The sequence below is a fragment of the Ursus americanus genome, chromosome 6 (genome assembly GCF_024610735.1).
Source record: "Ursus americanus isolate L20-20 chromosome 6, mUrsAme1.1.p, whole genome shotgun sequence".
In the NCBI taxonomy this organism is placed as follows: Eukaryota; Metazoa; Chordata; class Mammalia; order Carnivora; family Ursidae; genus Ursus; species Ursus americanus.
In genome coordinates, this window is record NC_142132.1 from 125,926 (window position 1) to 153,893 (window position 27,968).

The 27,968-nt window shown below is 43.3% G+C and overlaps 1 protein-coding gene across 4 annotated transcripts; it reads right to left on the reverse strand.

Moving 5' to 3' along the window:
* Positions 1-488: 488 nt before the first annotated feature.
* Positions 489-27,927, reverse strand: LOC123800006 (cytochrome P450 2C23-like). 4 transcript variants are annotated; one of them, XM_087862511.1, is made up of 10 exons: positions 27,715-27,927; positions 26,896-27,136; positions 24,607-24,769; positions 16,753-16,902; positions 16,423-16,583; positions 15,853-16,029; positions 14,969-15,110; positions 12,375-12,562; positions 8,575-8,716; positions 489-2,429 (listed from the first exon to the last, which is right to left on the reverse strand). In XM_087862511.1, the coding sequence occupies exons 2-10, from the start codon at positions 27,073-27,075 to the stop codon at positions 2,242-2,244; spliced, it is 1,491 nt and encodes a 496-aa protein (XP_087718637.1). In that variant the 5' UTR covers positions 27,076-27,136; positions 27,715-27,927; the 3' UTR covers positions 489-2,241. The 4 variants fall into 4 exon arrangements, with proteins under 4 accessions (XP_087718637.1, XP_045665319.1, XP_045665320.1 ...); XM_045809363.2 differs by having other exon boundaries at positions 27,710-27,927; XM_045809364.2 differs by having other exon boundaries at positions 26,896-27,133; positions 27,698-27,927.
* Positions 27,928-27,968: the final 41 nt, after the last annotated feature.

The following is a 27,968-nucleotide window of genomic DNA, read 5'->3' on the forward strand; positions in this document are numbered from 1 at the left end:
CTGATGCTTGGGAATTCTGCTGCACTCAGGCACATCTGGTCTTCCTGTGACCCTGAGGATCCTGAGACCACACTGTCCTAGCTAAAGTTCCACCCCTGCTTAGCCACCTGAGTGATGTGCTTCACTGGAGCAAACTTCTAAAAGTTCCAATATTGTGCTCCACTGCTATATCATTTGCCAGTAGCCAGCTTATACAGGCTCCTGCCCCCATGGTTTAGCTTCCCATGTATCACCTGGGATTCACTTCTCCACACATCCTACCTTGCAGAAAGTGGTCGCTTTTCTATTTGTAGAGTTGCAGCTATTCTTTTCTTAGATCCCTGGTTGAGTTCGCAGGTGTTCAGAATGATTTGATAGTTATCTAGGTGAATTCCTTGGACCAGATGAAACTAAAGTTCCTACTCTTCAGCCACCCTGGACTCCTCACTCCCCCAATATGCTTTTAAAGGCACAAAATAATCTGTTTAAAAAAATATTCTCCTAGTAAATTAACTTCAACATTATCAGACTTTATTATAGGATGAAGACATTAATTAAGTATGGGGACTTGGATAATGATATGGTATTCTTAGAAAGAGCATACCTAGCACTAACCACAAGTCTCTCCCCCACTGAGGCAACTGATGAGACCATCAAGGATTTTCATTGCTGATGTCAGGATGTTTATTTCTAGCATTTCCACTTGATTCTGTTTTTATATTTCCCATCACTGCTCTTCCATCTTCTCATGCATGCTTTCCACTTTCCACTAGATCTTTGGTTTTAAGGTCCTTGTCTAAGAGTTCCAACATCTCTGTCATTTCTGAACCGGTCCTATTGATGTGTCTTTTGAGTGTCGTAGTTTTTCCCTTGCTATTTTGTGTGTATAGTTTCTTTAAATTCAATGCTCAACATCACGTGTGGTACAGGAAAAACTGAGGTAAATAGTAATTATCCTGGAAATGGGCATGACTCTTACTCTGTCAAGCCATTGATGTGGAAATTTGAAACAGTCCAGACAAGAGTTGAGCTAAATTTGGTATTTGTTGTTAGCATTACTTCTTTTGTGCCAAGACTTCAAATTCCTGCAGGAGAGTCATTTCAGCACCTTGGGCATAGGGCACAAGGCTGGGGTGTTGGGATGCCTTTAGTTCAGGGTTAGTGTCCATACTTAGCTTTCAGCCACTGCAGCTTGCTTGTGCCAGGTCCAACCTTCTCCATTGTTCTTGAGTCCCTCCTGTAGTGGATGGCTGCTTGTTACAGGTTCTGGGCTCATAGTGAGGGGCAGACAATCCTCTGTGCTCTGACCCATCTGAGCCCTGTGCACACTTTTGCACCTGGGCAGGGTGTTCCTGTCCCTCTTCCCTCTGGTGCCCATGCTGCTCGGGGGGTAAGATGCCTGCCTCACAACTAACTCCCTCTCCCTCAGGGCTTGGTTTCAGTATAGCATCCTGGGCCCAGTAAGTCTTCCTGCCCTGCCCTCAAGGGCACAGGGCTTTTGCTTCTATCTGTCTCCAGGAGCACTGAGTCATTGCCTGCACCTTTCCTCACAACTTTGGCATCTTGAGGAAGAAGGGTTAGGTAGGTGGTGGTTTCATGCCAGATCCACACAGCTCAGTCCCTCTTGCATATCTGCATCACTTAGAGCACTCTCCCTTAGCTTTGCCTCACCTCATCTTTCTTGTAAGCTTCTGGAAAGAGAATGAAAGCCCCCTCCCTTTCCTGTCCAAGCCACCCAGCTATTCTAGCCCAAACTTGGGCTCTGACAATTCATTAGCATTTGGGCAGACTTCTTCCTGTCCACACTATGGCTTCCTCCCTGCTCCCCTTTAGAGGGCTCTGTCCCTCCAAGGATTTTAGGCTGCTTCATAGCTCTGTGAGGGTAAGGAAAGTTTGACCTGTGGTTTGTCTGGCTCTTTTTTGTCATTAGGGTAACACTCATTAGTTTCTACATCCTTGGTGGAAGCAGAAATCACATTTTCCTAATAGCTTTCCCTTGGTGAAGTGCACTCATGCCAGGAAATATCTTCCATGTTATAAAGAGACTTGTGGAGGAGGTTCACGCCCAATCGTGATTTGTCGTAAATAGGACTGAAGTTGTTTACACCAGCAATTACTTAATATACAATGAACATCTATTCTATGTGAGCTCTGATTGCATTAAGGAAATATATCTTGTAGGGTTTTTTAACCAGTGATGCTAACGCCCATGTGTAGAAAGAGATTTTTGTTTGATTGACACTCCTCCTTTCCTCTTGTTTTTTATTTTGGTCTGGGTAAGAAGCAGAGTTTGAAAGATGGATGAATTCTCAATAACCCATTATAGACTGAGTCAGTGCTCAGTTCCCTTTGATCAACAACAGGCTTTAAGGTAAAATTTTGCAGAGTGGTGGTCAGGAATAAAAATATCTCCATTCGAGCAAGACCTTCTCCAAGACATGCCCGTTTTCCTGGAAGCAAAAATCATTTTATTAATTGACTTGTGTGAAGATTGACAAAGGAAAATGGAAATTTTTATCATACAGAGTTCTGTTCTTTGCCCACCAAGGATGGTTGAGACCTGGAGCCTGCTGTCTGCAGGTTACCCATCAGAATGACAGGACAGGAAGCTCCCCTGGGTGATCATCTCCAGGTACCAGAGGGAAGTGACATGAGTATTGTTTTCAGAAAAGTTCACATTGAGCTGGAGGGGCAACCTCCTTCACATTCTGGAGATTAATGTCATGTGTGTTTAGAAATAATTTGAGGAGAGGGGTTAAGATGGTGGAGGAGTAGGGGACCCCTTTTTCAGCTGGTCCTCTCAGTCGAGTTGGATAGGTACCAGACCAGACTGAACATCCACAGAATCAGCCTGAGACGCAGGAAGATACATCTGGATCTCTACAAATGAACATCCCCAGCGCTGAGTATTGAGGAGACATGGAGACCCTACCCAAACAGGGTTGCCTGAGTATTGGCGCAGCAGGCCCCTCCCCAAGAAGGCAGGCTGAAAAATCAAGAAGCCCACATCCCTAAGATCCCTATAAAACAAGGGTGCACCGCCTGGGTCCTGGTCAATAATTTGGGCTCTGGACAACCCCGCAACCTCTCCTCATCAGAATGACGAGAAGGAGAAATCCCCCCCAGCAAAGAAAAGACAATGAGTCTGTGGCCTCTGCCACAGAACTAATGGATATGGATGTAACCAAATTATCAGAAATGGAATTCAGAGTAACAATGGTCAAGATGATGTGTAGACTTGAAAAAAGTATTAACAAAAATGTTAATGAGAATATAGAATCTCTAAGGGTGGAAATGAGAGCGAATCTGGCAGATATTAAAAATTCTATGAGCCAAATGCAGTCAAAACTAGAGGCTCTGACCGCCAGGGTGAATGAGGCAGAAGAACGAATCGGCGAATTGGAGGATGGGTTAGTAGAAGAAAAAGCTAAAATAGAAGCTGGAGTTTAAAAAAACCACACCCACGAATGTAGGTTATGGGAGATAACTGCCTCAATGAAACGATCCAATGTCAGAATCATCGGCATCCCCGAGGGGGTGGAGAAAAACAGAGGTCTAGAAGAGATATTTGAACAAACTGTAGCTGAAAACTAACCTAATCTAGCAAGGGAAACAAACATTCGTGTCCAAGATGCAGAGAGGACCCCTCCCAAGTTCAACCACGACAAACCTACACCACGTCACGTCATAGTGCATTTCGCAAATATTAGATCCAAGGATACAGTATTGAAAGCGGCCAGGGCAAAGAAATTTCTCACATACCAAGGCAAAGGCATCAGAATTACGTCAGACCTGTCTACACAGACCTGGAATGAGAGAAAGGGTTGGGGGGGCATTTTTAAAGCTCTTTCAGAGAAAAACATGCAGCCAAGGATCCTTTATCCAGCAAGGCTGTCATTCAGAATTGATGGAGAAATAAAGACCTTCCAGAATCACCAGTCATTAACCAACTTTGTAACCATGAAACCAGCCCTACAGGAGATATTAAGGGGGGTTCTATAAAGGTAAAAAGGCCCCAAGAGTGATACAGAACAGAAAATCACAGCCGATACAAGCAAAGACTTTACTGGCAACATGGCATCATTAAAATCATATCTCTCAGTATTCGGTCTCAATGTAAATGGCCTAAATGCTCCCATAAATGCCACAGGCTTGCAGATTGGATAAAAAGAAATGACCCATCCATTTGCTGTCTACAAGAGACTCATTTTGAACCCAAAGGTACATTCAGAATGAAAGTAAAGGGATGGAGTACAATCTTTCATGCAAATGGACCTCAAAAGAAAGCTGGGGTAGCAATTCTCATATCAGATAGATTGGATTTTAAACTAAAGACTATAGTTAGAGACACAGAAGGGCACTATATTATTCTTAAAGGATGTATCCAACAAGTGGATATGACAATTATAAATATATATGCCCCCAACAGGGGAGCAGCAAGATACACAAGCCAACTCTTAACCAGAATAAAGAGACATATAGATAAAAATACATTAATAGTAGGGGACCTCAACACCCCACTATCAGAAATAGAGCACCCTTGCAAAAACTAAGCAAAGAATCAAAGGCTTTGAATGCCATACTCGATGAGTTGGACCTCATAGATATATATAGAACACTACACCCCAGCACCAAAGAATACTCATTCTATTCTAATGCCCATGGAACATTCTCAAGAATAGACCATGTTCTGGGACACAAAACAGGTATCAACCAATACCAAAAGACTGAAATTATTCCCTGCATATTCTCAGACCACAACACTTTGAAAGTGGAACTCAACCACAAGGAAAAATTTGGAAGAAACTCAAACACTTGGAGACTAAGAACCATCCTGCTCAGGAATGATTCAATAAACCAGGAAATCAAAAATCAAATTAAACAATTTATGGAGACCAACGAGAATGAAAACACAACAGTCCAAAACCTATGGGACACAGCAAAAGCAGTCCTAAGTGGGAAATACATAGCCATCCAAGCCTCACTCAAAAGAATAGAAAAATCTAAAATGCAGTTTTTATATTCTCACCTCAAGAAGCTGGAACAGCAACAGAGGGACAGGCCTAATCCACGCACGAGGAAGCAGTTGACCAAGATTAGAGCAGAAATCAATGAATTAGAAACCAGGAGTACAGTAGAGTAGATCAACAGAGCTAGAAGCTGGTTCTTTGAGAGAATCAATAAAATTGACAGACCTCTGGCAAGACTTATCCAAAAGAATAGAGAAAGGACCCAAATTAATAAAATTATGAATAAAAAAGGAGAGGTCACAGCCAACAAAAATGAAATTGGAAGGATTATTAGAAACTTTTATCCACAGCTATATGCCAATAAACTAAGCAATCTGGAAGAGATGGAATCCTTCCTGGAAACCCATAAACTACCAAGACTGAAACAGGAAGAAATTGATTTTTTAAACAGGCCAATTAATTATGAAGAGATTGAGTCAGTGATAAACAATCTTCCAAATAACAAAACCCCAGGCCCAGACGGTTTTCCTGGGGAATTCTACCAAACATTCAAAGAAGAAATAATACCTATTCTCCTAAAGCTATTTCAAAAAATAAAAACAGAAGGAAAGCTACCAAACTCATTCTATGAGGCCAATATTACCTTGATCCCCAAAGCAGGCAAAGACCCCAACAAAAAGGAGAATTACAGACCGATTTCCCTAATGAATATGGATGCCAAAATCCTCAACAAGATCCTGGCTAATAGAATCCAACTGTACATTAAAAGGATTATCCATCATGACCAAGTGGGATTCATCCCTGGGATGCAGGGGTGGTACAATATTCGCAAATCTATCAGTGTCTTAGATTTTATCCAGAAACAAAAATTCAGAAATCATATGATTCTCTCAATAGATGCAGAAAAAGCATTTGACAAAATACAGCATCCTTTTCTGATTAAAACCCTTCAGAGTGTAGGAATAGAGGGTTCATTTCTCAAGCTCATAAAAGCCATCTATGAAAAGCCTACAGCAAATATTATTCTCAACAGGGAAAACCTGGAACCCTTTCCCTTAAGATCAGGAACACGACAAGGATGCCCACTCTCGCCACTATTATTCAACATAGTACTAGAAGTCCTTGCAACAGCAATCAGGCAACAAAAAGGGATAAAAGGTATCCACATTGGCAAAGAAGAAGTCAAACTGTCTCTCTTCGCAGATGACATGATACTCTATATGGAAAACCCAAAAGAATCCACGCCCAAACTATTAGAAGTTATAGAGCGGGGGCGCCTGGGTGGCACAGAGGTTAAGCGCCTGCCTTTGGCTCAGGGAATGACCCTGGCGTTATGGGATCAAGCCCCACTTCAGGCTCTTCCGCTATGAGCCTGCTTCTTCCTCTCCCACTCCCCCTGCTTGTGTTCCCTCTCTCGCTGGCTGTCTCTATCTCTGTCGAATAAATAAATAAAATCTTTAAAAAAAAAGGAAGTTATAGAGCAAGTCAGTAATGTGGCGAGATACAAAATCAAGGCTCAGAAATCAGTTGCATTTCCACACACGAATAACGAGACCGAAGAAAGAGAAATTAGGGAATCCATCCCATTTACAATAGCACCAAAAACCATACATTACCTTGGAATTAACTTAACCAGAGACGTAAAGGACCTATATTCTAGAAACTATAAATCACTCTTGAAAGACATTGAGGAAGACACAAAAAGATGGAAAAATATTCCATACTCATGGATCAGAAGAATTAACATAGTTAAAATGTCCATGCTACCCAGAGCAATCTACAATTTCAATGCTATCCCGATCAAAATACCGAGTACATTTTTTAAGGAACTGGAACAAATAGTCCTTAAATTTGTATGGAACCGGAAAAGGCCCTGAATCGCCAAGGAACTGTTGAAAAGGAAAAACAAAGCTGGGGGCATCACAATGCCGGATTTCGAGCTGTACTACAAAGCTGTGATCACAAAGACAGCATGGTACTGGCACAAAAACAGACACATAGACCAATGGAACAGAATACAGAACCCAGAAATGGACCATCGGCTTTTTGGGCAACTAATCTTTGATAAAGCAGGAAAAAACATCCGGTGGAAAAAAGACAGTCTCTTCAATAAATGGTGCTGGGAAAATTGGACAGCTACATGCAAAAGAATGAAACTTGACCACTCTCTCACACCATACACAAAGATAAACTCCAAATGGATGAAAGACCGCGATGTGAGACAGGAATCCATCAAAATCCTGGAGGACAACATAGGCAACAACCTCTACGACATCGGCCAAAGCAACCCTTTTTCATGACACATCCCCAAAGGCAAGAGAAACAAAAGATAAAATGAACATGTGGGACTTCATCAAAATAAAAAGCTTCTGCACAGCCAAGGAAACAATAAAAAAAACTAAGAGGCAGCCCAAGGAATGGGAGAATATATTTGCAAATGATACTACAGATAAAAGACTGGTATCCAAGATCTACAAAGAACTTCTCAAACTCAATACGCGAGAAACAAATAAACAAATCATAAAATGGGCAGAAGATATGAACAGACACTTTTCCAATAAGGACATACAAATGGCTAACAGACACATGAAAAAATGTTCAAAATCATTAGCCATCAGGGAAATTCAAATCAAAACCACACTAAGATACCACCTTACACCAGTTAGAATGGCAAAAATCAACAAGGCAAGAAACAGCAATTGCTGTAGGATCCCTCCTACATTGTTGGTGGGAATGCAGGTTGGTGTAGCCACTCTGGAAAACAGTGTGGAGGTCCCTTAAAAAGTTAAAAATTGAGCTACCTTATGACCCAGCCATTGCAATACTGGGTATTTACCCCAAAGATACAGACGTAGTGAAGAGAAGGGCCATATGCACCCCAATGTTCACAGCAGCATTGTCCACAATAGCTAAATCATGGAAGGAACGAGATGCCCTTCAACAGATGATTGGATTAAGAAGCTATGGTCCATATATACAATGGAATATTACTCAGCTATCAGAAAGAACGAGTTCTCAACATTTGCTGCAACATGGATGGCACTGGAGGAGATAATGCTAAGTGAAATAAGTCAAGCAGAGAAAGACAATTATCATATGATTTCTCTCATCTATGGAACATAAGAACTAGGAAGATTGGTAGGGGAAGAAAGGGATAAAGAAAGGGGGGTGATCAGAAGGGGGAATGAAGCATGGGAGACTATGGACTCTGAAAAACAAACTGAGGGCTTCAGAGGGGAGGGGGTGGGGGAATGGGATAGACTGGTGATGGGTAGTAAGGAGGGCATGTACTGCATGGTGCACTGGGTGTTATATGCAACTAATGAATCATCAAACCTTGCATCAGAAACCAGGGATGTACTGTATGGTGACTAACATAATGTAATAAAAAAACATTAAAAAAATAAATTAAGGAATTTTATTAAAAAGAGAAATAATTTGATTTTTGCTTTACTGTTTTTCTAGATTGCCATATATTACAGGGACAAATGAAAATCATTTCATAATCATTTCCACAATCATTTTGTTATAAAATATATTTTAAAATATACTGAATTGATTTATCTGTGATTCCATTTTAATGGATTAAATTGATAGATGGTCAGAAATGTGGAGTTTTATTTACCAATAGAGAAGGGGATGAAGAAGTCACTCTTCCGAAAGTTTCCATTTTTATCCAGAAAATGGTTCGGGTCAAACCTTTGTGGGTTCACAAACTCTTTACTGTCGTACAAGACAGAGGAGAGCAATGGGAACACAGTTGTGCCCTAAAACCAAGAACATCTAATAGTTAAATGAGAAACTTCTTTCCAGAGAGCCCAGTGTCAATTGCTGGAAGATGGGATGACTCTGAAGGCAACGGCTATGTCACGATGCTGTGTCCACAGCATTGCCTGCATCTGTGGGAGGAACAGGTCAGGGGCAAATGACACATTTGGGGTAGTCAGGTGGCAACTGCTGCTGAAGTTTCCAAGCAAATGGATAGGACACTGGTCCAGGCCATGGATGTGAAATAGACCCTAAGGCTTCCCTGGCGTTTCCACTGTGTAAACACAGACTCTAAAACACACATCCTTGGATCTGCCTTCCCCCCACACAAGAGCCAGTTCCCAGAGCCAAGGCAAACCTTGAAAGATAATAACAGAAAATATTACTGAGAGAGGGAAATTTTGTGAACCTATTTACAGCAGAACTAAATTCAAGAAATTTTGTTTGATACTTTTTAATGAAAAGCAAAATTATTTATTAAGGGTTACAAATGGAGCCGCAACAGTTAGTACAGAACTGAAAGAGAAGACAGATGTTGTTTATAAACAAACCATTATAGTCGAGTAGATGATACTTCTCTTTTTCTGAGCAAAGATGTGAACTATGATGCTGGTACATATTGTATATGTAAATACGCAGCTGCAAAAGACACTGCTTTAGGAGAAGGCTGTGCTCGAGGAAACACAAAGTGATGAGAACGGTGTAAATTGGAGGGTTATGCAAGCGAAAATTGGGTACAGGCTTGTTTTTTTTTTGAAAAAAATTAAGTCACAAAATACGCTCTCTTTTTAAAATATTGTCTCTTCTACATTCTCTTTATTTTGTAAATCTCACAATAATATTGCAATTTGCCCTTCCCATCTCCATGTCTCAGAGCCTCCTCTCATATCGTATTTCCCTTTATTTCCCTGCAGTGCATCCTGAATAGTCTTCCCCGGATCTGTCAGGACATTATTTCTCACCTCAGCTGTGTATAATAGAATCATTATGCTGTTTAGACCAACTATTACCCTTTAAAATTTAAAATAATTACATATGTATTTAAATAACAGCATTATTGGGATATGAGTTACATATAAAATTTAACCTTTTAAAGCATACAGTTCACTGGTTTTTAGCATATCCACAGAGTTGTATAAACATCGCCTAATTTTAAACATTTTATTCACCCCAAAGAAACCCCTGTTCCCCATTCCTCTTGACTTCCAAACCTAGGAAACACTAGTCTAATATCTGGCTCTATGGATTTCCTAATCCAGACATTTCATATAAATGAAATCATACGATATGCATCCTGTGGTCTTGCTTCTCTCACTTAGCGTATTATTTTTAAGGTTTATATGTGTTGTAACATGAATCAGTACATCAGTCCTTTTATGACTGAACAATATTCCATTGTATGGATAGACCACTTCTTTTTAATCTATTCGTGAGTTGTGGACATTTGGGCTGTTTCCATTTTTTGGCTACCACGAAGAATGCTGCTGTAGACACTTATGTACAGGGTTTGTGTGTGTGTGTGTGTGTGTGTGTGTGTGCACATATCCACTGTCTGTGAGTTCTGCACCCTAATATCAGTGAAATGTTTGTTTCCAAGCCTAGGCATGGCATAGGACTGGGCTTTTTCCTTACCCAGAATCCTTGGCAGTGATGATTCTCCTTTTTGCTTGTTGGCTTGTGAGAGGAATTCTGAGTCTCATAGAGCCCACCATCTTCATTCTGGGGTCAGGTCTAGCCCCTGCCTCACATGGACCGCCACATCATTATTGCCCATGGGGGTCAAATCTCTGGCTCCTAGCTGCTAGGATCTCTCAAAGCCTGTATCCATGTGAATCACCCACATTTTTACCAAAGTTGGTTTTATTGGAATAAAAATTTTAAAAGCCAATTGGGGTGTTATAGACCATACTTACAGTTTTAATTTGCACTTACTAGTAAGCTTGAATATCTTTCCATACACATGCTGACCCTATAGGTATTCTAGTCTGTGAATTTCTTAGTTTTATGTTTCGTTCCTCTGTTCCTTGTTCTGTGTTTTATTTCCTTATGACTTTGGGAGGTCTTCACACAATTAAGAAGTTATTTATTTGTCAATTATACGCACTACAGTTATTTTCCATGGTCTTTAGCTCAGCTCAGGTCTTGTGTTGCCTTTCCCTTTTAATGGAATCACATTTGGCCATGTTTTCTTCAAGATCATGCCATTTCCACTGTGTTTAAGAAGGCTTTTCCTGCCCCAATATCATAAAAAATATTCTCCCATCTATAATTATAAATGAATTAAATCTACTTTTTACATGAAAGTACTTAATATTTCCAGAAATACTTTTTCTGTGAGGTAGGGACTTGATATTTTTTTCTACCATCATTTACTAAACAGGATTTTCCTTCCCTAATTTATAATATCCCCTCATAACACACGCTGGTGTGGGTCTCCTTCTAGGCTCCCTACTCTGTTCCATGGGGGAAACCCCAGTATTTGAAACAATCACAATATCCAACACTGACATTAACTTAATATTATCGTTGTTATCTTTTTAAAAATCTGTGTGGCTTTTCTTGGCATGTTTTCATTCTATATGACTCTACTATATTCTTGTTGTGTTCCATGGAAAACACGTTCAAAATTTTATTTGAATTGAAATGAATTTATAGATTAATATGGGAAAAATGTCATCTTGGTGTTGGTTTTTCTCTACTAACATATTAAAAATTTCTCTATTTATTTAGGTATTCTTAATGCCCTTCAATAGCTTGTTAATTTTCTCCACAAATGTCCTGCACAGATTTTGTTAGATTAATTCTATAACTTTATTTCTTATAATTTTTGACTCCATTTTAAATGGATATTCTTTAAATAAATACAAAATAATTTGTGTTTCACCATTGCTGATGTACCTAACCCATCTTTTCTATCATATGAATTTAAGATCATAAATTTTTATCAGAAAATATTATATTTGTTCCTAAATAAAAGAGTTCTGCAGCATGCATTTTTTTCAATTCCCTTCTTGCTGCCCATGTAATTTTCCTTTTATGTCTTACTGTTGTTTAAATCTAAATATATTCCAATTTTTATAAGAATTTCTGTTTTTTTAGTTGATTATTTGATTTATTCCCTCAACTCTTTTGTTCTTAATCAGTCTCTCTAAAGGTTTATTATTTTAACAATCTTCCCCCGAATCTAGATCTTATTTATTTTTTTAATCATTATTTTCTTTTTGGTATTATGACTTCATTTGTGCTCTCTTAGTGTCTGCACTGTTATTCTTTCTCTACCTTCTAATTTCATCATTTACTTATTAGACTTCAGTCTTTCCTTTCTCTTTTCCAATATTCCTTTTCTCTTCCTTAGGTCTATCTCATGAGCATTCTAGAGTTTTATTTAAGTACTGTTTAGGTGCAAATTATAATGGAAATTATGAAATTTCTGGAATAAAAATGGCCCCAAATATTTTTTCTCCTATCTTTTAAGATATAAACCAATTCTGACCATAATTACTAAAATGCCTCTTAAGTAAAAAGTAATTTTTTGTAAAGTTTTTACTTACACAGGGTCAGCCAATGGGGCTAATAGAAATCTACTTCCCATAAAATTAAAAAATCAGGCACTTAATTGTCATAATTTAAAAAAATTAAAGGAGGAAGATGACTGACCTTAGGAATGAAGAACTGTCTGAATTTGGTGTCCTGAATCACAACATGAGGCAGACTGGAGGGGATGAGATTGATGTATCTCTGGATCTCATGCACCACGGCATCTGTGTAGGGCATCTGGGCTCTGTCCTTCATGCAGGGGACCCGGTCCCGGCCCACCACTCTGTCAATTTCCTCGTGAACTCTGCCTACATGAAACAATAGTGTCACTCATAAGCCATCCTGATGACAGCCTGAAATGTCATCCGAAACTGGGCTACAGGGGTATAGAAACTCAAACCTACAAACTCACAAAGCAAAGCATTCCCTTCTGTAAGTCATGCTGTGTGAAGCTGTGGTAAGAACGTGTTTGGTTTGACTGAAATTGCCTGTAAAGCAGGATGTGCTCAGGACCCTCTGCAGGGTGATCCTGTTCGTGCCTGAATTGTTCACGTGTTGTTTGCGAGAATTAAGAGGGCAGGGTTACAACCATTCAGTTCCACACGGATCTTTGCAAGCTGAGAATGCAGAAAATGCTGTCTCCAGAAGACTAAGATGTCACCAGCAACCATTATTCTGAAAATTTATGAGAAGTGGTGGGGAAAATTCTGACTAAGTACCTCTTTAGAGACAATCAGCTAGAAACCTGTTCCTCTCAACAACACTCTAGGGTAGGTTTTAATATTCTTGGGTTTTTTTTAAGATTTTATTTATTTGAGAGAGAGCACACACTCAAGAGAACACAAGCGGGGAATGGGGGAGTGGGGAGGGGCAGAGGGAGAGAGAGAAGCAGACTCCCTGCTGAGTGGGGAGCCCCACACGGGGCTCGATTCCAGGACCCGGGATCATGAATTGAGCCGAAGACAGATGTTTAACCAACTGAGCCACCCAAGTGCCCCAATATTCTTGTTTCGAAGAGGAAACAACTACAATTCAGGGACATCAAATAACCTCATGGAGGCTCTATCCTACTTTGGAGCCAGGATTGAAACCAAGACTGTTTCATTATAACCACACACTGCTTTTGGAACAAAACTTCCTAAGCCAAGAAAGTGCTGATTTCCTTAAAGCTTTCAAGAGACAGCTATTCTAATTTTATGAAATAGCTCCAGAGAACACAGAAGCACTGGAGATGGGCCCTAAGCTCTCACTTTGTGCTGCTTTGTACCAAGCGGGAGACTGGATTGAGAATGCACATGCCTGTCCTGAGCCACAGAGCCGATGGACAACACGGGTGGGACAGGTGTGTCACACGCCTACCCTCAAGTGAGAAATGAGGTTTGAGATTCAGAAACTAATTCCTTCCTCTTTCACTGCTCAAAAAATTATTTATGCCATTTCATTTCATCTTCATCATGATTAAATATTCCAGTTTATTTATTGCCTACTTTTATAGGGCAGCATGTATACACAGGGATTTCCAAAGTACACATCAAAATCTGGAAATGATGACCAAAAGTTATTTCAGTTTTTCATTCCTCTTAACATAGCAGTTCAATTTCTAAAAATTTATCCTAAGGCCATATCAAGTGCATATAAAATTTTTGTACAATGACTTTTTGCAAATTATGTGTGACATAGCAAAAAATATAAAACAATTAAAATTTTCACAAATAGTTAAATAAATTATGGTATGCCTCAGTATGAAAAATTACATACTAATTTAAAATAATATTTTATAAGAATACCCAATGTTCATAACAGCAATGTCCACAATAGCCAAACTGTGGAAAGAGCCAAGATGCCCTTCAACAGACAAATGGATAAAGAAGACGCGGTTCATATATGCAATGGAATATTACTCAGCCATCAGAAACGATGAATACCCACCATTTGCATCGACATGGAGGGAACTGGAGGGGATTATGCTAAGTGAAATAAGTCAAGCAGAGAAAGACAATTATCATATGGTTTCACTCAATATGTGGAACTTAAGGAATAGCACAGAGGACCTCAGGGGAAGGGAGGGAAAACCGAATGGGAAGAATTCAGAGAGGAAGACAAACCATCTGAGTCTCTTGACTCCAGGAAACAAACAGGGTTGTGGAAAGGGAGGTGGGTAGGAGATGGGGTAACTGGGTGATGGGTATTAAGGAGGGCAGGTGATGTGATGAGCACTGGGTGTTATGCTGAACTGATGAATCATTGAACGTTATATCAAAAACCAACAACGTACTATACCTTGGCTAATTGAATTTAAGTTAAAAAAAAAAAACTCTTCCTAAAAAAAAAGAAGAAGAAAAAGTAAAGAAAACCTAATAATGTGTAAACAAACCCATGATATATTACTAAGTGGAAAAAAAAGGTTCAATGCAGTAAAATTCCAATTACTTGCAAAATGTGCATATGCACACAAAAAGAGGTTTAGTCAGGAGGCTGTCCAAATGTAAGAATAAATTTTATCTGAATATGAGTACTTACTGAATTTTTAAAAATTTGTCTACATAATTTTCTGTATTTTCCAATTTTTACAAGATGGACCTGTGTTAATTAACTTTTAATCAAGGAAAGCTAATACATGAACAAGGGACATGGAAGAAATAACTGTGTTGAAGAACTGGGATGCTATCTTCTTCCCCCCGTGTCGGCCCCCCAGCAGGAAGCACCCCACTCACTTTCCACCTCCGGGTGTTTCAGCAGGGTCAGCAGTGCCAGCCACAGTGTCCTGCTGACTGTCTCAGTGCCAGCGCTGAACAGATTTAAGCTAACAGCTGCTAGGTTCTCCGAATTAAATTCAGAATATGGATCATGTTTTTCCTGTAGATAATGGAGTAATCAGATACATGATTTCATAATAGGTCCTCTATTAAATACAGACAGATACAGGTTAGAAACAGTAATAAGTCTTTAGGAGGTTGAATACTTACTGTGTATATGAATGATTATTTTTATGTCTTTTTTTTTTTTGCTTAAGTGATTTTCATTTGATAGCTAATTTGTAATCAGCAAAGAAATTATTTCTAACATTTTGCATAGTGGAAAATACACTTTGAGATATTTCACTTTTGACATAGTCTTGAAGAAAAGATAAAAAAACAAGACCTGCTTGTGTATAAACGTGACACGAGCACTGGTTCGCGTGCATGGACTCACACACAGATAGGTAACCATGGTCAGCGTCCCCAATGCGCTTATGTCCCATGGCGGGCTCTGTCCAGGCATTAGAGTAAGGTGATCTGGGCTCCCAAAGCAGCGATGGGGCCAAATGTCACCGTGCGTATCAGCCAGCTTATCCACAGTTGGAGGACTAGCCGGGGAACGCCGCGCCGCAAACAGTCGCACTCCGGTCACTTCGCTAGCAGGCGCGCACGCTCAGCCACCAGTCAGTTCATGCGAGAAAGGTGCGCACGCCACATGTGAGCCCCGTGGTGGAAAAACACACTGTGGAGGCCCAGGGGCTTCCAGACAGGGGTTTTCAGGCTTGGACCGGAGCGCGCGGAGCCCAGAAGCGCGAGGGGCCTGGCGACACCTCGGCTCCAAGGGCAGCCTCCCCACCTACCTCCTCCATCCTTTCGAGGAAGCAGTCGGTGTAGTCCCGGGGCTGCACAGGCTTCGGAGTCCTTTGGTGCTGTGCTACTCTCTCCAAAATGAAATCCATTATATTCTGAATGTTTTTAAAAACTTTCTGGTGTCTCCCAGGAAGATAGTGAATGAACGATGGCCACAAACTGTAGAGCTGTAGGGAAAAGTCACACCCCCATTCCATCACCAGGATTCAAAAGTCAAGAGAGGGCTGTGTGGTCTTGAAGCCTCTGTTCCAGGGGACCCCACCCCCTTCCCATTACTGGGTGCGGGATCTCAGTGTGGACTGCCGCCAGTGTTACAAAGAGCCGGGGAAGCATGTGGGGACCTCAGAGGAGATGTGCTGGCAGAGGGAAGCCCGATTGCCCCTCCACGGGCCCTCAGCTGTGCTCTGTAAGTGACACTTGCCTTCCATCGCCCCTCCCCCCCCCCACCCCGCACACCCTGCCCGGCTGCCTCCCCTGCTGCCCAGGCTGCGCCTCTGCACTCCGGCTCAACCCTGGGACCAGCTGTGGGTAATCTCACAACCAGAGACAATTGGCTTTACCTGCGCCCAGAAAGAGCTCAATATGGAAAAGTTTTCATTCAGTAACCTAATCAGCTTCAGGAATTCCTGGTCGTGGTAGTCGAAGTGCTCGTTAAAGAGGATGGAGCAGATAATGTTGCAGGGAGCACACGCGAGGATGAAGGCAGGGTCCGTGGGCTGAGCTGGTTAGAGGGAAGGTTACAAAAATTAAGGAAAACTTCCATGAATGGTCTACACTTTCCAGATAGAAAAGAGGGAAGATGGTCCCAGCGGGGTGGTGCTGGGCTCAGGGAAGCATGGGGAGGTAACCTTAACGTCCCACCAGATGTCCAGGGGCACTTGTCAACCAACCCTCTGTCTGTGCAAGGGCCCGCACCAGGTGCTGGGCTTCCTTCTGGATGCGCTCCTCCATGCCTCTCTTCCCCATCGCAAAGTTCCGCAGCGTCATGAGAGTAAACCGGCGCATTTGCTCCCACCGCCTGCCGTGGCTGAATGAAATTCCTGAGGGAAGAACCAAGGACAGGAGTCTGGTCACCAGAAGGGCCCTGGCGCACGATGGGCTTCCTTGAGAACTGCTTTCGGAGGATCAGAGTGTCATAAACTTTTCCTCTTCTACAAACAGCAGCCTCAGGCTAATGCTACAAAGTAGATTTTTAAAAGTCCACAGAATGTCCGTTCTTCCCTGGAGGCAGCTCATCTGAAGGGCTTTGCTCTCAGACCCATCCCAATTTGGATCCTGCCAAAAACCTAATTGGCTGCTTCTCTCCTTTTGTCCTACAGGAAAGCACCATTAGGAGACAGCCCACATCCAGCTGCACAGATCTGAAGCAGGTTCTAACCCTCCCCCACAGGGCTGTCGGAAAACACCAGCATGAGAGCAGCCTGTATCCATCAACGGGGAAACAAAGATAATTCTGATAATTTAAAAACTGAGGGTTACAGAAGGGAGGGGGTGGAGGTATGGGGTCACTGGGTGATGGGCATTAAGGAGGGCACGTGTGGTGATGAGCACTGGGTGTTATATGCAACTAATGAATTGTTGAACACTACATTGAAAACAAATGATATACTATATGTTGGCTAACTGAATATAATAAAAATAAATAAATAAGCCAAAAACAGAAAAAAAAAGTATGCACCAGTTAGAATGGCAAAAATTAATAAGACAGGAAACAACAAATGTTGTTGAGGAGGAAGGAAAAAGATGGCGGAGGAGTAGGGGACCCCTCCTTCAGCTGGTCCCCTGAGTCGAGCTGGATATCTACCGGACCATCCTGAACACCCACAGAATCAGCCTGAGACGCAGGAAGATACATCTGGGTCTCTATAAACAAACATCTCCAGCACTGAGTATTGAGGTACAAAGTGGGGAGCCGTGAATCCGCGCACAGATATCAGAAGATAAACGGAAGGGGGAGGGACCTGCCACGTTCAAGCACCAGGAAGCGGTAGCCACCTGCACTGGGGAGCACGCCGGACTCCCGGGCCAGACTCCCGGACCAGCACCTGTGAGAATGCAGACTGAGACCAAGAGCCCGGGAATGCGCGCGACCAGACTGAAAACCGGCGCTCCAGAGTGCGCGTGAACCACACTGAAACAGGGAGCTCAGGAGAGCGTGTGGGAACTGGGGGCGGCTGGCGGTGTTAGAAGCACAAAGGACAGAAACGTGCCAGCCCTGGAAGCGAGGGCTGGGAGAGTGGCTGTGGGGCGCGCAACCTGGGCTGCTGCATGGTTTTTAACAGCACCGACAGAAACAGAGTTAAAGTGGCCAGAGAGCTCAGTGGAGAACAGACTGTGATCTCTCTGTTCCAAGACAGAGGCTAGGATACGGCCACTGCTGCTCTGACCCTCAGAAGAGTCACAGAAAACTGCCAGGGAAAGCCGCCAGCGAACAAAAGCCCGGAAATACCAGCTCACATTGTGCCCATCCCCATGCCCCATCTCAGGGAACAGGGAGACTCTACCCAAACAGGGTTGCCTGAACATCAGCACGGCAGACCCCTCCCTCAGAAGGCAGGCTGAAAAATCAAGAAGCTCACATCCCTAAGGTCCCTATAAAATAAGTACACACTGCCTGGGTCCTGGTCAATAATATGGGCTCTGTGCATCCCCACAACCTCTCCTCATCAGAATGATGAGGAGGAGAAACCCTCAGCAAAGAAAGGAGACAGACTGTGGCCTCTGCCACAGAAATGATGGATATGGATATAACCAAATTGTCAGAAATGGAGTTCAGAGTAACAATGGTCAAGATGATGTGTAGGCTTGAAAAAAATATTAACGAAAATATTAACGAGAATATAGAATCTCTAAGAGTGGAAATGAGAGTGAATCTGGCAGAAATTAAAAATGCTGTGAAACAAATGCAGTCTTAACTAGACGCTCTGACAGCCAGGGTAAATGAGGCAGAACGAATTAGTGAATTGGAAGATAGGATGGTAGAAGAGAAAGTTAAAATGGAAACTTGGCTCAAAAAAATCCAATCTCAAGAATGTAGATTACGGGAGATTACTGACTCAGTGAAATGTTTCAATGTCAGAATCATCAGCATTCCCAAGGGGGTGGAGAAAGAGAGAGGTCTAGAAGAGATATTTGAACAAATTGTAGCTGAGAACTTCCCTAATCTGGTAAAGGAAACAAGCATTCATATCCAAGAGGCAGAGAGGACCCTACCCAAGATCAATGAGAACAGGCCTACACCACGTCACGTCATAGTGCAATTCACGAATATTAGATCCAAGGATACAGTATTGAAAGCGGCCGGGGGAAGAAAATCCTTATGTACAGAGGAAAAAATATCAGAATAATGTCAGACCTGTCTACAGAGACCTGGCAGGCCAGGAAGGGTTGGCAGGGTATTTTCAAAGCTCTATCTGAGAAGAACATGCAGCCAAGGATCCTTTATCCAGCAAGGCTGTCATTCAGAATTGATGGAGAGATAAGGACCTTCCAGGATCGGCAGAAACTGAAGGAATTCGTAACCATGAAACCAGCCCTACAGGAGATATTAAGGGGGGTTCTATAAAAGTAAAAAGGCCCCAAGAGTGATACAGAACAGAAATTTACAATCTATAGAAACAAAGACCTCACAGGCAACATGATATCATTAAAATCATATCTCTCAATAATCTCTCTCAATGTGAATGGCCTAAATGCTCCCATAAAACACCATAGGGTTGCAGATTAGATAAAAAGACATGACACATCCATTTGCTGTCTACAAGAGACTCATTTTGAACCTAAAGATACATCCAGACTGAAAGTGAAGGGATGGAAAACAATTTTTCATGCCAATGGACCTCAAAAGAAAGCTGGGGTAGCAATTCTCATATCAGACAGATTGGATTTTAAACTAAAGACTGTAGTTAGAGATACAGACAGACACTATATTATTTTTAAAGGATGTATACAACAAGTCATTATGACAATTATAAATATCTATGCCCCCAACAGGGGAGCAACAAGATACACAGGCCAACTCTTAACCAGAATAAAGAGACATATAGATAATAATACGTTAATAGTAGGGCACCTCAACACTCCACTCTCAGCAATAGACCACCTAAGCAGAAAATCAACAAAGAAATAAGAACTTTGAATGACATACTGGACCAGATGGACCTCACAGATATATACAGAACAATACACCCCAGAACAACAGAATACTCATTCTTTTCGAATGCACATGGAACTTTCTCCAGAATAGACCATATACTGGGTCACAAAACAGGTCTCAACTGATACCAAAAGACTGAGATTATTCCCTGCATATTCTCAGACCACAACGCTCTGAAATTGGAACTCAATCACAAGGAAAAATTTGGAAGAAACTCAAACACTTGGAAACTAAGAACCATCCTGCTCAAGAACGATTAGAAAACCAGGAAATCAAAAATCAATTAAAACAATTTATGGAGACCAATGAGAATGAAAACACAACGGTCCAAAACCTATGGGACACTGCAAAGGCAGTCCTAAGGGGAAAATACATAGCCATCCAAGCCTCACTCGAAAGAATAGAAAAATCTAAAATGTAGTTTTTATATTCTCACCTCAAGAAGCTGGAGCTGGAACAGAAGAACAGGCCTAACCCACGCACGAGAAGGCAGGTGATCAAGATTAGAGCAGAGATCAATGAATTAGAAACCAGGAGCACAGTAGAGCAGATCAACAGAACTAGAAGCTGGTTCTTTGAAAGAATAAATAAGATTGATAAGTCACTGGCAAGACTTATTCAAAAGAATAGAGAAAGGACCCAAATTAATAAAATTATGAATGAGAGGGGAGAGATCACGACCAACACCAATGAAATAGGAAGGATCATTAGAAACTCTTATCAAAAAGTTTATGCCAATAAACGGATGCCTTCCTGAAAATCTATAAACTACCAAGACTGAAACGGGAAGAAATTGATGATTTAAACAGACTAATTAATTATGAAGAGATTGAAGCAGTGATCAGAAACCTCCCCAAAAACAAGTGTCCAGGGCCTGACGGATTCCCCGGGGAATTCTACCAAACATTCAAAGAAGAAATAATACCTATTCTCCTGAAGCTGTTTTAAAAAATAGAAACAGAAGGAAAACTACCAAACTCATTCTATGAGGCCAATATTACCTTGATCCCCAAACCAGGCAAAGACCCCATCAAAAAGGAGAATTACAGACCAATTTCCTTAATGAATATGGACGCCAAAATTCTCAACAAGATCCTAGCTAATAGGATCCAACAATACATTAAGAGGATTATCCATCATGACCAAGTGGGATTCATCCCTGGGATGCAAGGGTGGTACAACATTCACAAATCGATCAGTGTGATAGATCATATGAACAATAAAAGAGTCAGGAACCATATGATCCTCTCAATTGATGCAGAAAAAGCATTTGACAAAATACAGCATCCTTTCCTGATTAAAACACTTCAGAGTGTAGGGATAGAGGGTACATTCTTCAATTTCATAAAAACCATCTATGAAAAGCCTATAGCAAATATCATTTTCAATTGGGAAAAGCTGAAAGCCTTTCCCTTAAGATCAGGAACATGACAAAGATGTCCACTCTTGCCATTATTATTCAACATAGTACTAGAAGTCCTTGCAACAGCAATCAGACAACAAAAAGGGATAAAAGGTATCCAAATCAGCAAAGAAGAAGTCAAACTGTCTCTCTTCGCACATGTGCGAAACCCAAAAGACTCCACCCCCAAACTACTAGAACTTATAGAGCAATTCAGTAATGTGGCGGGATACAAAATTAATGCTCAGAAATCAGTTGCATTTCTATACACGAACAATGAGACTGAAGAAAGAGAAATTAGGGAATCCATTCCATTTACAATAGCACCAATAATCATACGTTATCTCGGAATTAACTTAACCAGAGACATAAAGGATCTATATTCTAGAAACTACAAATCACTCTTGAAAGACATTGAGGAAGACATAAAAAGATGGAAAGATATTCCATGCTCATGGATCGGAAGAATTAACATAGTTAAAATGTCCATGCTACCCAGAGCAATCTACACTTTCAATGCTATCCCAATCAAAATACCAATGACATTTTTCAAAGAACTGGAACGAACAGCCCTTAAATTTGTGTGGAACCAGAAAAGGCCCTGAATCGCCAAGGAACTGTTGAAAAGGAAAAACAAAGCTGGGGGCATCACAATGCCGGATTTCAAGCTGTACTACAAAGCTGTGATCACAAGGACAGCATGGTACTGGCACAAAAACAGACACATAGACCAATGGAACAGAATAGAGAACCCAGATGGACCCTCGGCTCTTTGGGCAACTAATCTTTGATAAAGCAGGAGAAAACATCCAGTGGAAAAAAGACAGTCTCTTCAATAAATGGTGCTGGGAAAACTGGACAGCTATATGCAAAAGAATGAAACTTGACCACTCTCTCACACCATACACAAAGATAAACTCCAAATGGATGAAAGACCTCGATGTGAGACAGGAATCCATCAAAATCCTAGAGGAGAAGATAGGCAGCAACCTCTACGACATCAGCCACAGCAATTTTTTTCATGCCACATCTCCAAAGGCAAGAGAAACAAAAGAAAAAATGAACTTGTGGGACTTCATCAAGATAAAAAGCTTATGCACAGCCAATGAAACAGTCAAAAAAACTAAGAGGCAGCCCAGGGAATGGGAGAAGATATTTGCCAATGACACTACAGATAAAGGACTGGTATCCAAGATCTACAAAGATCTTCTCAAACTTAATACATGAGAAACAAATAATCAAATCAAAAAATGGGGAGAAGATATGAACAGACACTTTTCCAATGAAGATGTACAAATGGCTAACAGATACATGAAAAAATGTTCAACATCATTAGCCATCAGGGAAATTCAAATCAAAACCACATTGAGATATGACCTTATGCCAGTTAGAATGGCAAAAATTGACAAGGCAAGAAACAATAATTGCTGGAGAGGATGTGGAGAAAGGAGATCCCTCCTACATTGTTGGTGGGAATGCAAGTTGGTACAGCCACTCTGGAAAACAGTGTGGAGGTCCCTGAAAAAGTTAAAAATAGAGCTACCCTATGATCCAGCCATTGCACTACTGGGTATTTACCCCAAAGATACAGACGTAGTGAAGAGAAGGGCCATATGCACCCCAATGTTCATAGCAGCATTGTCCACAATAGCTAAATCGTGGAAGGAGCCGAGATGCCCTTCAACAGATGACTGGATTAAGAAGCTGTGGTCCATATATACAATGGAATATTACTCAGCTATCAGAAAGAACGATTACCCAACATTTGCAGCAACATGGACGGGACTGGAGGAGATTATGCTAAGTGAAATAAGTCAAGCAGAGAAATACAATTGTCATATGGTTTCACTCATTATAGAACATAAGAAATAGCAGGAAGATCAGTAGGAGAAGGAAGGGAAGAATGAAGGGGGGGTAAACAGAAGGCGGAATGAACCATGAAATACTATGGACTCTGGGAAAAAAACTGAGGGCTTCAGAGGGGAGGGCGTGGGGAACTGGAATAAGCCGGTGACGGGTATTAAGGAGGGCACGTATTGCATGGTGCATTGGGTGTTATACGCAAATAATGAATCATGGAACACTACATCAAAAACTAAGGATATACTGTATGGTGACTAACATAACATAAATTATTAATAAAAAAATGTTGAGGATGTGGAGAAAGGGGAACCCTCCTCTTACACTGTTGGTGGGAATGCAAGCTGATACAGTCACTTTGGAAAACAGTGTGGAGGTCCCTGAAAAAGTTAAAAATAGAGCTACCCTATGATCCAGCAATTGCACTACTGGATATTTACCCCAAAGATATAGATGTAGTGAAAAGAAGGGGCACATGCACTCCAATGTTCATAGCAACAATGTCCACAATATCCAAACTGTAGAAGGAGCCGAGATGCCCTTCAACAGATGAATGGATAAAGAAGATGTGGTTCATTTATACAATAACATATTACTCAGCCACCAGAAAAGATGAATACTTAGCTTTTGCACCGACATGGATGGAACTGGAGGGGATTATGTTAAGTGAAATAAGTCAAGCAGAGAAAGACAATTATCATATGGTTTCAGTCATTTGTGGAACATAAGGAATAGCACAGAGGACCACAGGGGAAAGGAGGGAAAACTGAAGGGGAAGAAATCAGAGAGGGAGACAGACCGTGAGAGACTCTGGACTCCAGGAAACAAACTGAGGGTTACGGAAGGGAGGGAGGTGGGGGGGGTAACAGGGCGATGGGCATTAAGGAGGGCACGTGTGGTGATGAGCACTGGGTGTTATACGCAACTAATGAATTATTGGACACTACATCAGAAACTAATGATGTACTATACGTTGGCTAATTGAACTCTGCAAGAAAGTGGACATTTTAATCCTTCTGAAAACGAAGACCTGTCCCTCAGAGTTTGAGGAACTTGCCCAAATCCCCTGTGCGACCCTCTACCATCCTACAACCTCCCTCCCCTGCAAAAAGCCACATATCATGGAGCAAGACATGAAGGGGACTGCGAGAAGAGAAAAAGCAGGTAGGTTTGGGTGCCGTGGGCTGGATGGAGCCACGGTGGAGTAACTGAGCTTCCTGCCACAGCCCCAACACCCCAGCCGCAGGAAGGTCATGGACCACAGAAATAGGCAGAACTGAGGCCCACAGAGAAGTGGTCTGGCAGCTGCTCTGGACGGAGACATACCGTATCCTCTGAGGGCATTATCCATGATGGGGAGCCTCCCTCTGCCTCCGAAGCTGACCGCCTGACCACACAGGGCATCCTTCACGGCCTGGTGTCCATGTAGCACAATGATTGGATGGGGGCCCAGATGCAGCGAGTACACAGGGCCGTACTGCTCAGCCAGCTGGGGAGAGTGGCAAGGCACACCTGAACAGCTGGCCCAGCTCCTGGACGCACAGGGGCAATTAGACGTGAAGACATTCCGTCCCAGCAGCCCCAGTGTCTGGCAAGCACCCTCCCCATTGGCGCGCCCCAGCCAAGACTCCGGGCTGCAGACTGGGGGGCATGCTGACCTGGGGGCGGGGTGGCAGGACGCCTCTGTGCAGGGACTCACACTCTGGCCTCTCAACCTCTTGTACCTTTCCCTAATCCCTTCCTTTGCTGGAGAGAACAAACCACTTACCAAACATTTGACAAATACTAGTTGCTACACAGTGTCTCAGGACAGGGGAAAGACAGGGCACGGCAGGAAATTTATCTTCTTTGATGCACATTCTAGTGGGCAAGACATGACAGTCAAGTCTAGAGTATGCTTGCGTGCAGACGTGCCGATGGGAAACACCAGTGGGGAGGGGCGGAAGGCTGGGGGTGGTCTCATCCTTGAGAGAAGGTCACTGGGGAGGGTCTCCTTGGAACACAGCATTTTAACACCAAGAAGGAGGGAATGCCAGTCAGATGGATATCTGCAGGAACAGTAACCTCTGCAGAGGGACTAGCAAAGCCCTGAGAATTGAGGGTGCCTGGGGTGGGAAGGAGTGAAGAGGCCATGGTGGGCAGCGGAAGGCAGGAAAGTGTGAGAGGTGGTTAGGGTTAGGTGGTGGGAGGATCGGGGGGTGAGGGAGTGGGAGGTCCAGATCCTGTGAGCCCTTTTCTGTGTGTCAGAGAGGGGCACTGGCTGCTGAGGGGGTGGCTCCCCCCTCCAGAGTCTCCCTGTATGGAGCATGGACAGAATGGAAGAAGGGGCATCTGTGGGCAGGGAGCTGTGCTGGATTGATCCAGGTACAGAGAGAAGGCCGGGTTCCCAATGCCTTTTCTAGGTAGAGTGAGGGTTTGCTGGTGGCTGGGACGTGGTGGGAGAGGGGAGTCAGGATGAGAACATGACCACCCCTTCTAGACAGGGGGAGGCAGGGAGAGGCAGCAGGGGCACAGCTCCATGCCTGTCAGTGCAAAGAGCCCGTGAGCTTCCTGGTGCAGGTGCCGAGGCGCTCTGGGGTGCTGGCATGGAAGCTGCAGGACATGCTCTCTGACAGCCAGGTTTTCTCAGAGAAATGAGAGTGAGAACGACATGGGGATGGGAGGAGACGCTGCTAGCAGTTTAAAGAAATAGCACTAGGCAGGAAAAAGTCCCCTAGGAGAGTGGGAGGAGGGAAGGAGGGGACATCCTGGGGCTGCAGGAGCGTGAAGGGGCCCCAAGAGTTTAGGGACCATGAGTAGGGCCACCTATTCCTGGCCTGGCAGAGCCACAGACTCCAGGCAGGGAGAGAGGGGAGCTGAGTGATGCCAGGGAGAGAAGCACATGACTGGCAGTAGAATCCCAGCCAGGCTGGGACAGGAAGGTGCCCAGGGGGGCATCGGGAAAGTGGAGACACTCCAGTGGGCACCACCGACGAGTGGGGACAAGGGACTCCATGAGGGCCCTGCAGAAGCTTCTAGACCACAAGGCAGTCTAGGACACATCCACCCACCTCTCTGCCTCACTCAGGTCAGAATCCACCGCTGTCTGAGGATTCTGATCCCCCTACACCCCTCATAGCCCTTTCCGAGTGGATACCCTTGATCCTCGCATCTGGGTCTACAAGGCGCTGGACTGACCAAAGGGCAGGGATGTGGAACCAACATGCTGACAGGTCTCCCTGGAGTTGACCTTGAGATCCCACAGGTGCAGCTGGAAAGTCAGATGGGTCATGGCTATGGGGTGCAGTTTTGGCAATGACCCCACTGTGCCGTGGATACACTCCTCACTCACCAGGTGTCCCATATATTACGGTCTTACGTCAGTCAGAATCAAAGCTGGAAGGGCCCTCTCATGTCAGAGATTGTTAGAGGGGCCTCAGAGAGCCATCAGTTAAGAATGGAGCCATTTTTGAGGGGTCACAACTCCAGTCTCTTCAAAAGGATCAAATAAACAAAAAGTGGGGTATTCTAGCACAACTGAAAGAAACACAACCCCCCCCAACGTTAGCTGGGAAATCCGAGTAAAGCACTTATACCAACCCAGGGAGCAGCTGGCCATACCTGAGGGGGTCTTACCCTGGAGAGAGAGGTGGGCAGGTCCCAAAGTTTCACCTGCAGGATATTGCCAATGATGGGAAGAGGAGGAGGGCCAGGTGGGAGCAAAAGCCCACGAGTGTTTCCTCTTCTCCACGCAAAGATGAACAGCAGGAAAGCCACATAAGCCACCAGGAGGATGGGCAGACTGAGTAGAGCCATGTCACTGCCTTGTGTGGGCCGTGGAGCGGGCACTTAGAATGTCAACCACCGCTGGTGCCTGCTGTTGAAGACAGTTTGTTGTGGTTGCAGATCAGGGGGCCCAGGAGACCCACGCGCTCCTGGAGCCACGTTTAGAAATGTGATGGGCTTGGCACCCTTAAAGGCACTTCATTCAGACTCTACACTGTCCCCAACAGGGTTCCTCTTTGTCCCTTTGTTTGTCCCCCCACCTAGTCATCAGTTTGACTCTTCTCCCAGAATAGGAAGAAAACCCAAGAAGGAAAATTCGGGTGTCTCTTGGTGGCTGCCAGACTGAGTCTTGCTCCAGCGGACACAGAGTGGGCAGGTGGAAGAGGGTCTCTAACTGGATCCCCTGACCCCCTCTTCTCCCCAGCCACATCCTGCCTGATCTTCTCCATCTGGGGCGTCCATGGTGCCTCCACCCTGTAGCACCTTCTTCTCCCTTCCCATGGGCCCATATGTCACCCTGCCCCATTCAGTCTATTTAGGACAAAGACACAGATCAGGCCAGGTCATTCACCTGCTGAAAAACCCTCAGTGGATTCCCAGGAATTTACCTAGGGTAAAACCCAAAAGCCTTAGAAAGACCTCCAAGACCCACCCTAGCTTGCACCTTGCCTTCTTGTCCTGTGGGGCCTCCCAGCGCTCAGCTCCAAGATCAGTCCATGCAATGCGGCCTCCAGGGCACCTCCTCTGCCCTTTCCTCTGCTTGTGATGATGCCGTTTCTGCTTCATCTGCTGACTCACCTGCACTTCGGTCCCCAGCCTCTCCTACATGCTCGCCACATCAACTTTGCCTTCTCTCGAGTTTTAAGTGGTGATTGTACATTAACCTTAATGATTCACTGCGTTTGGAAAGAGACAGGAATTCA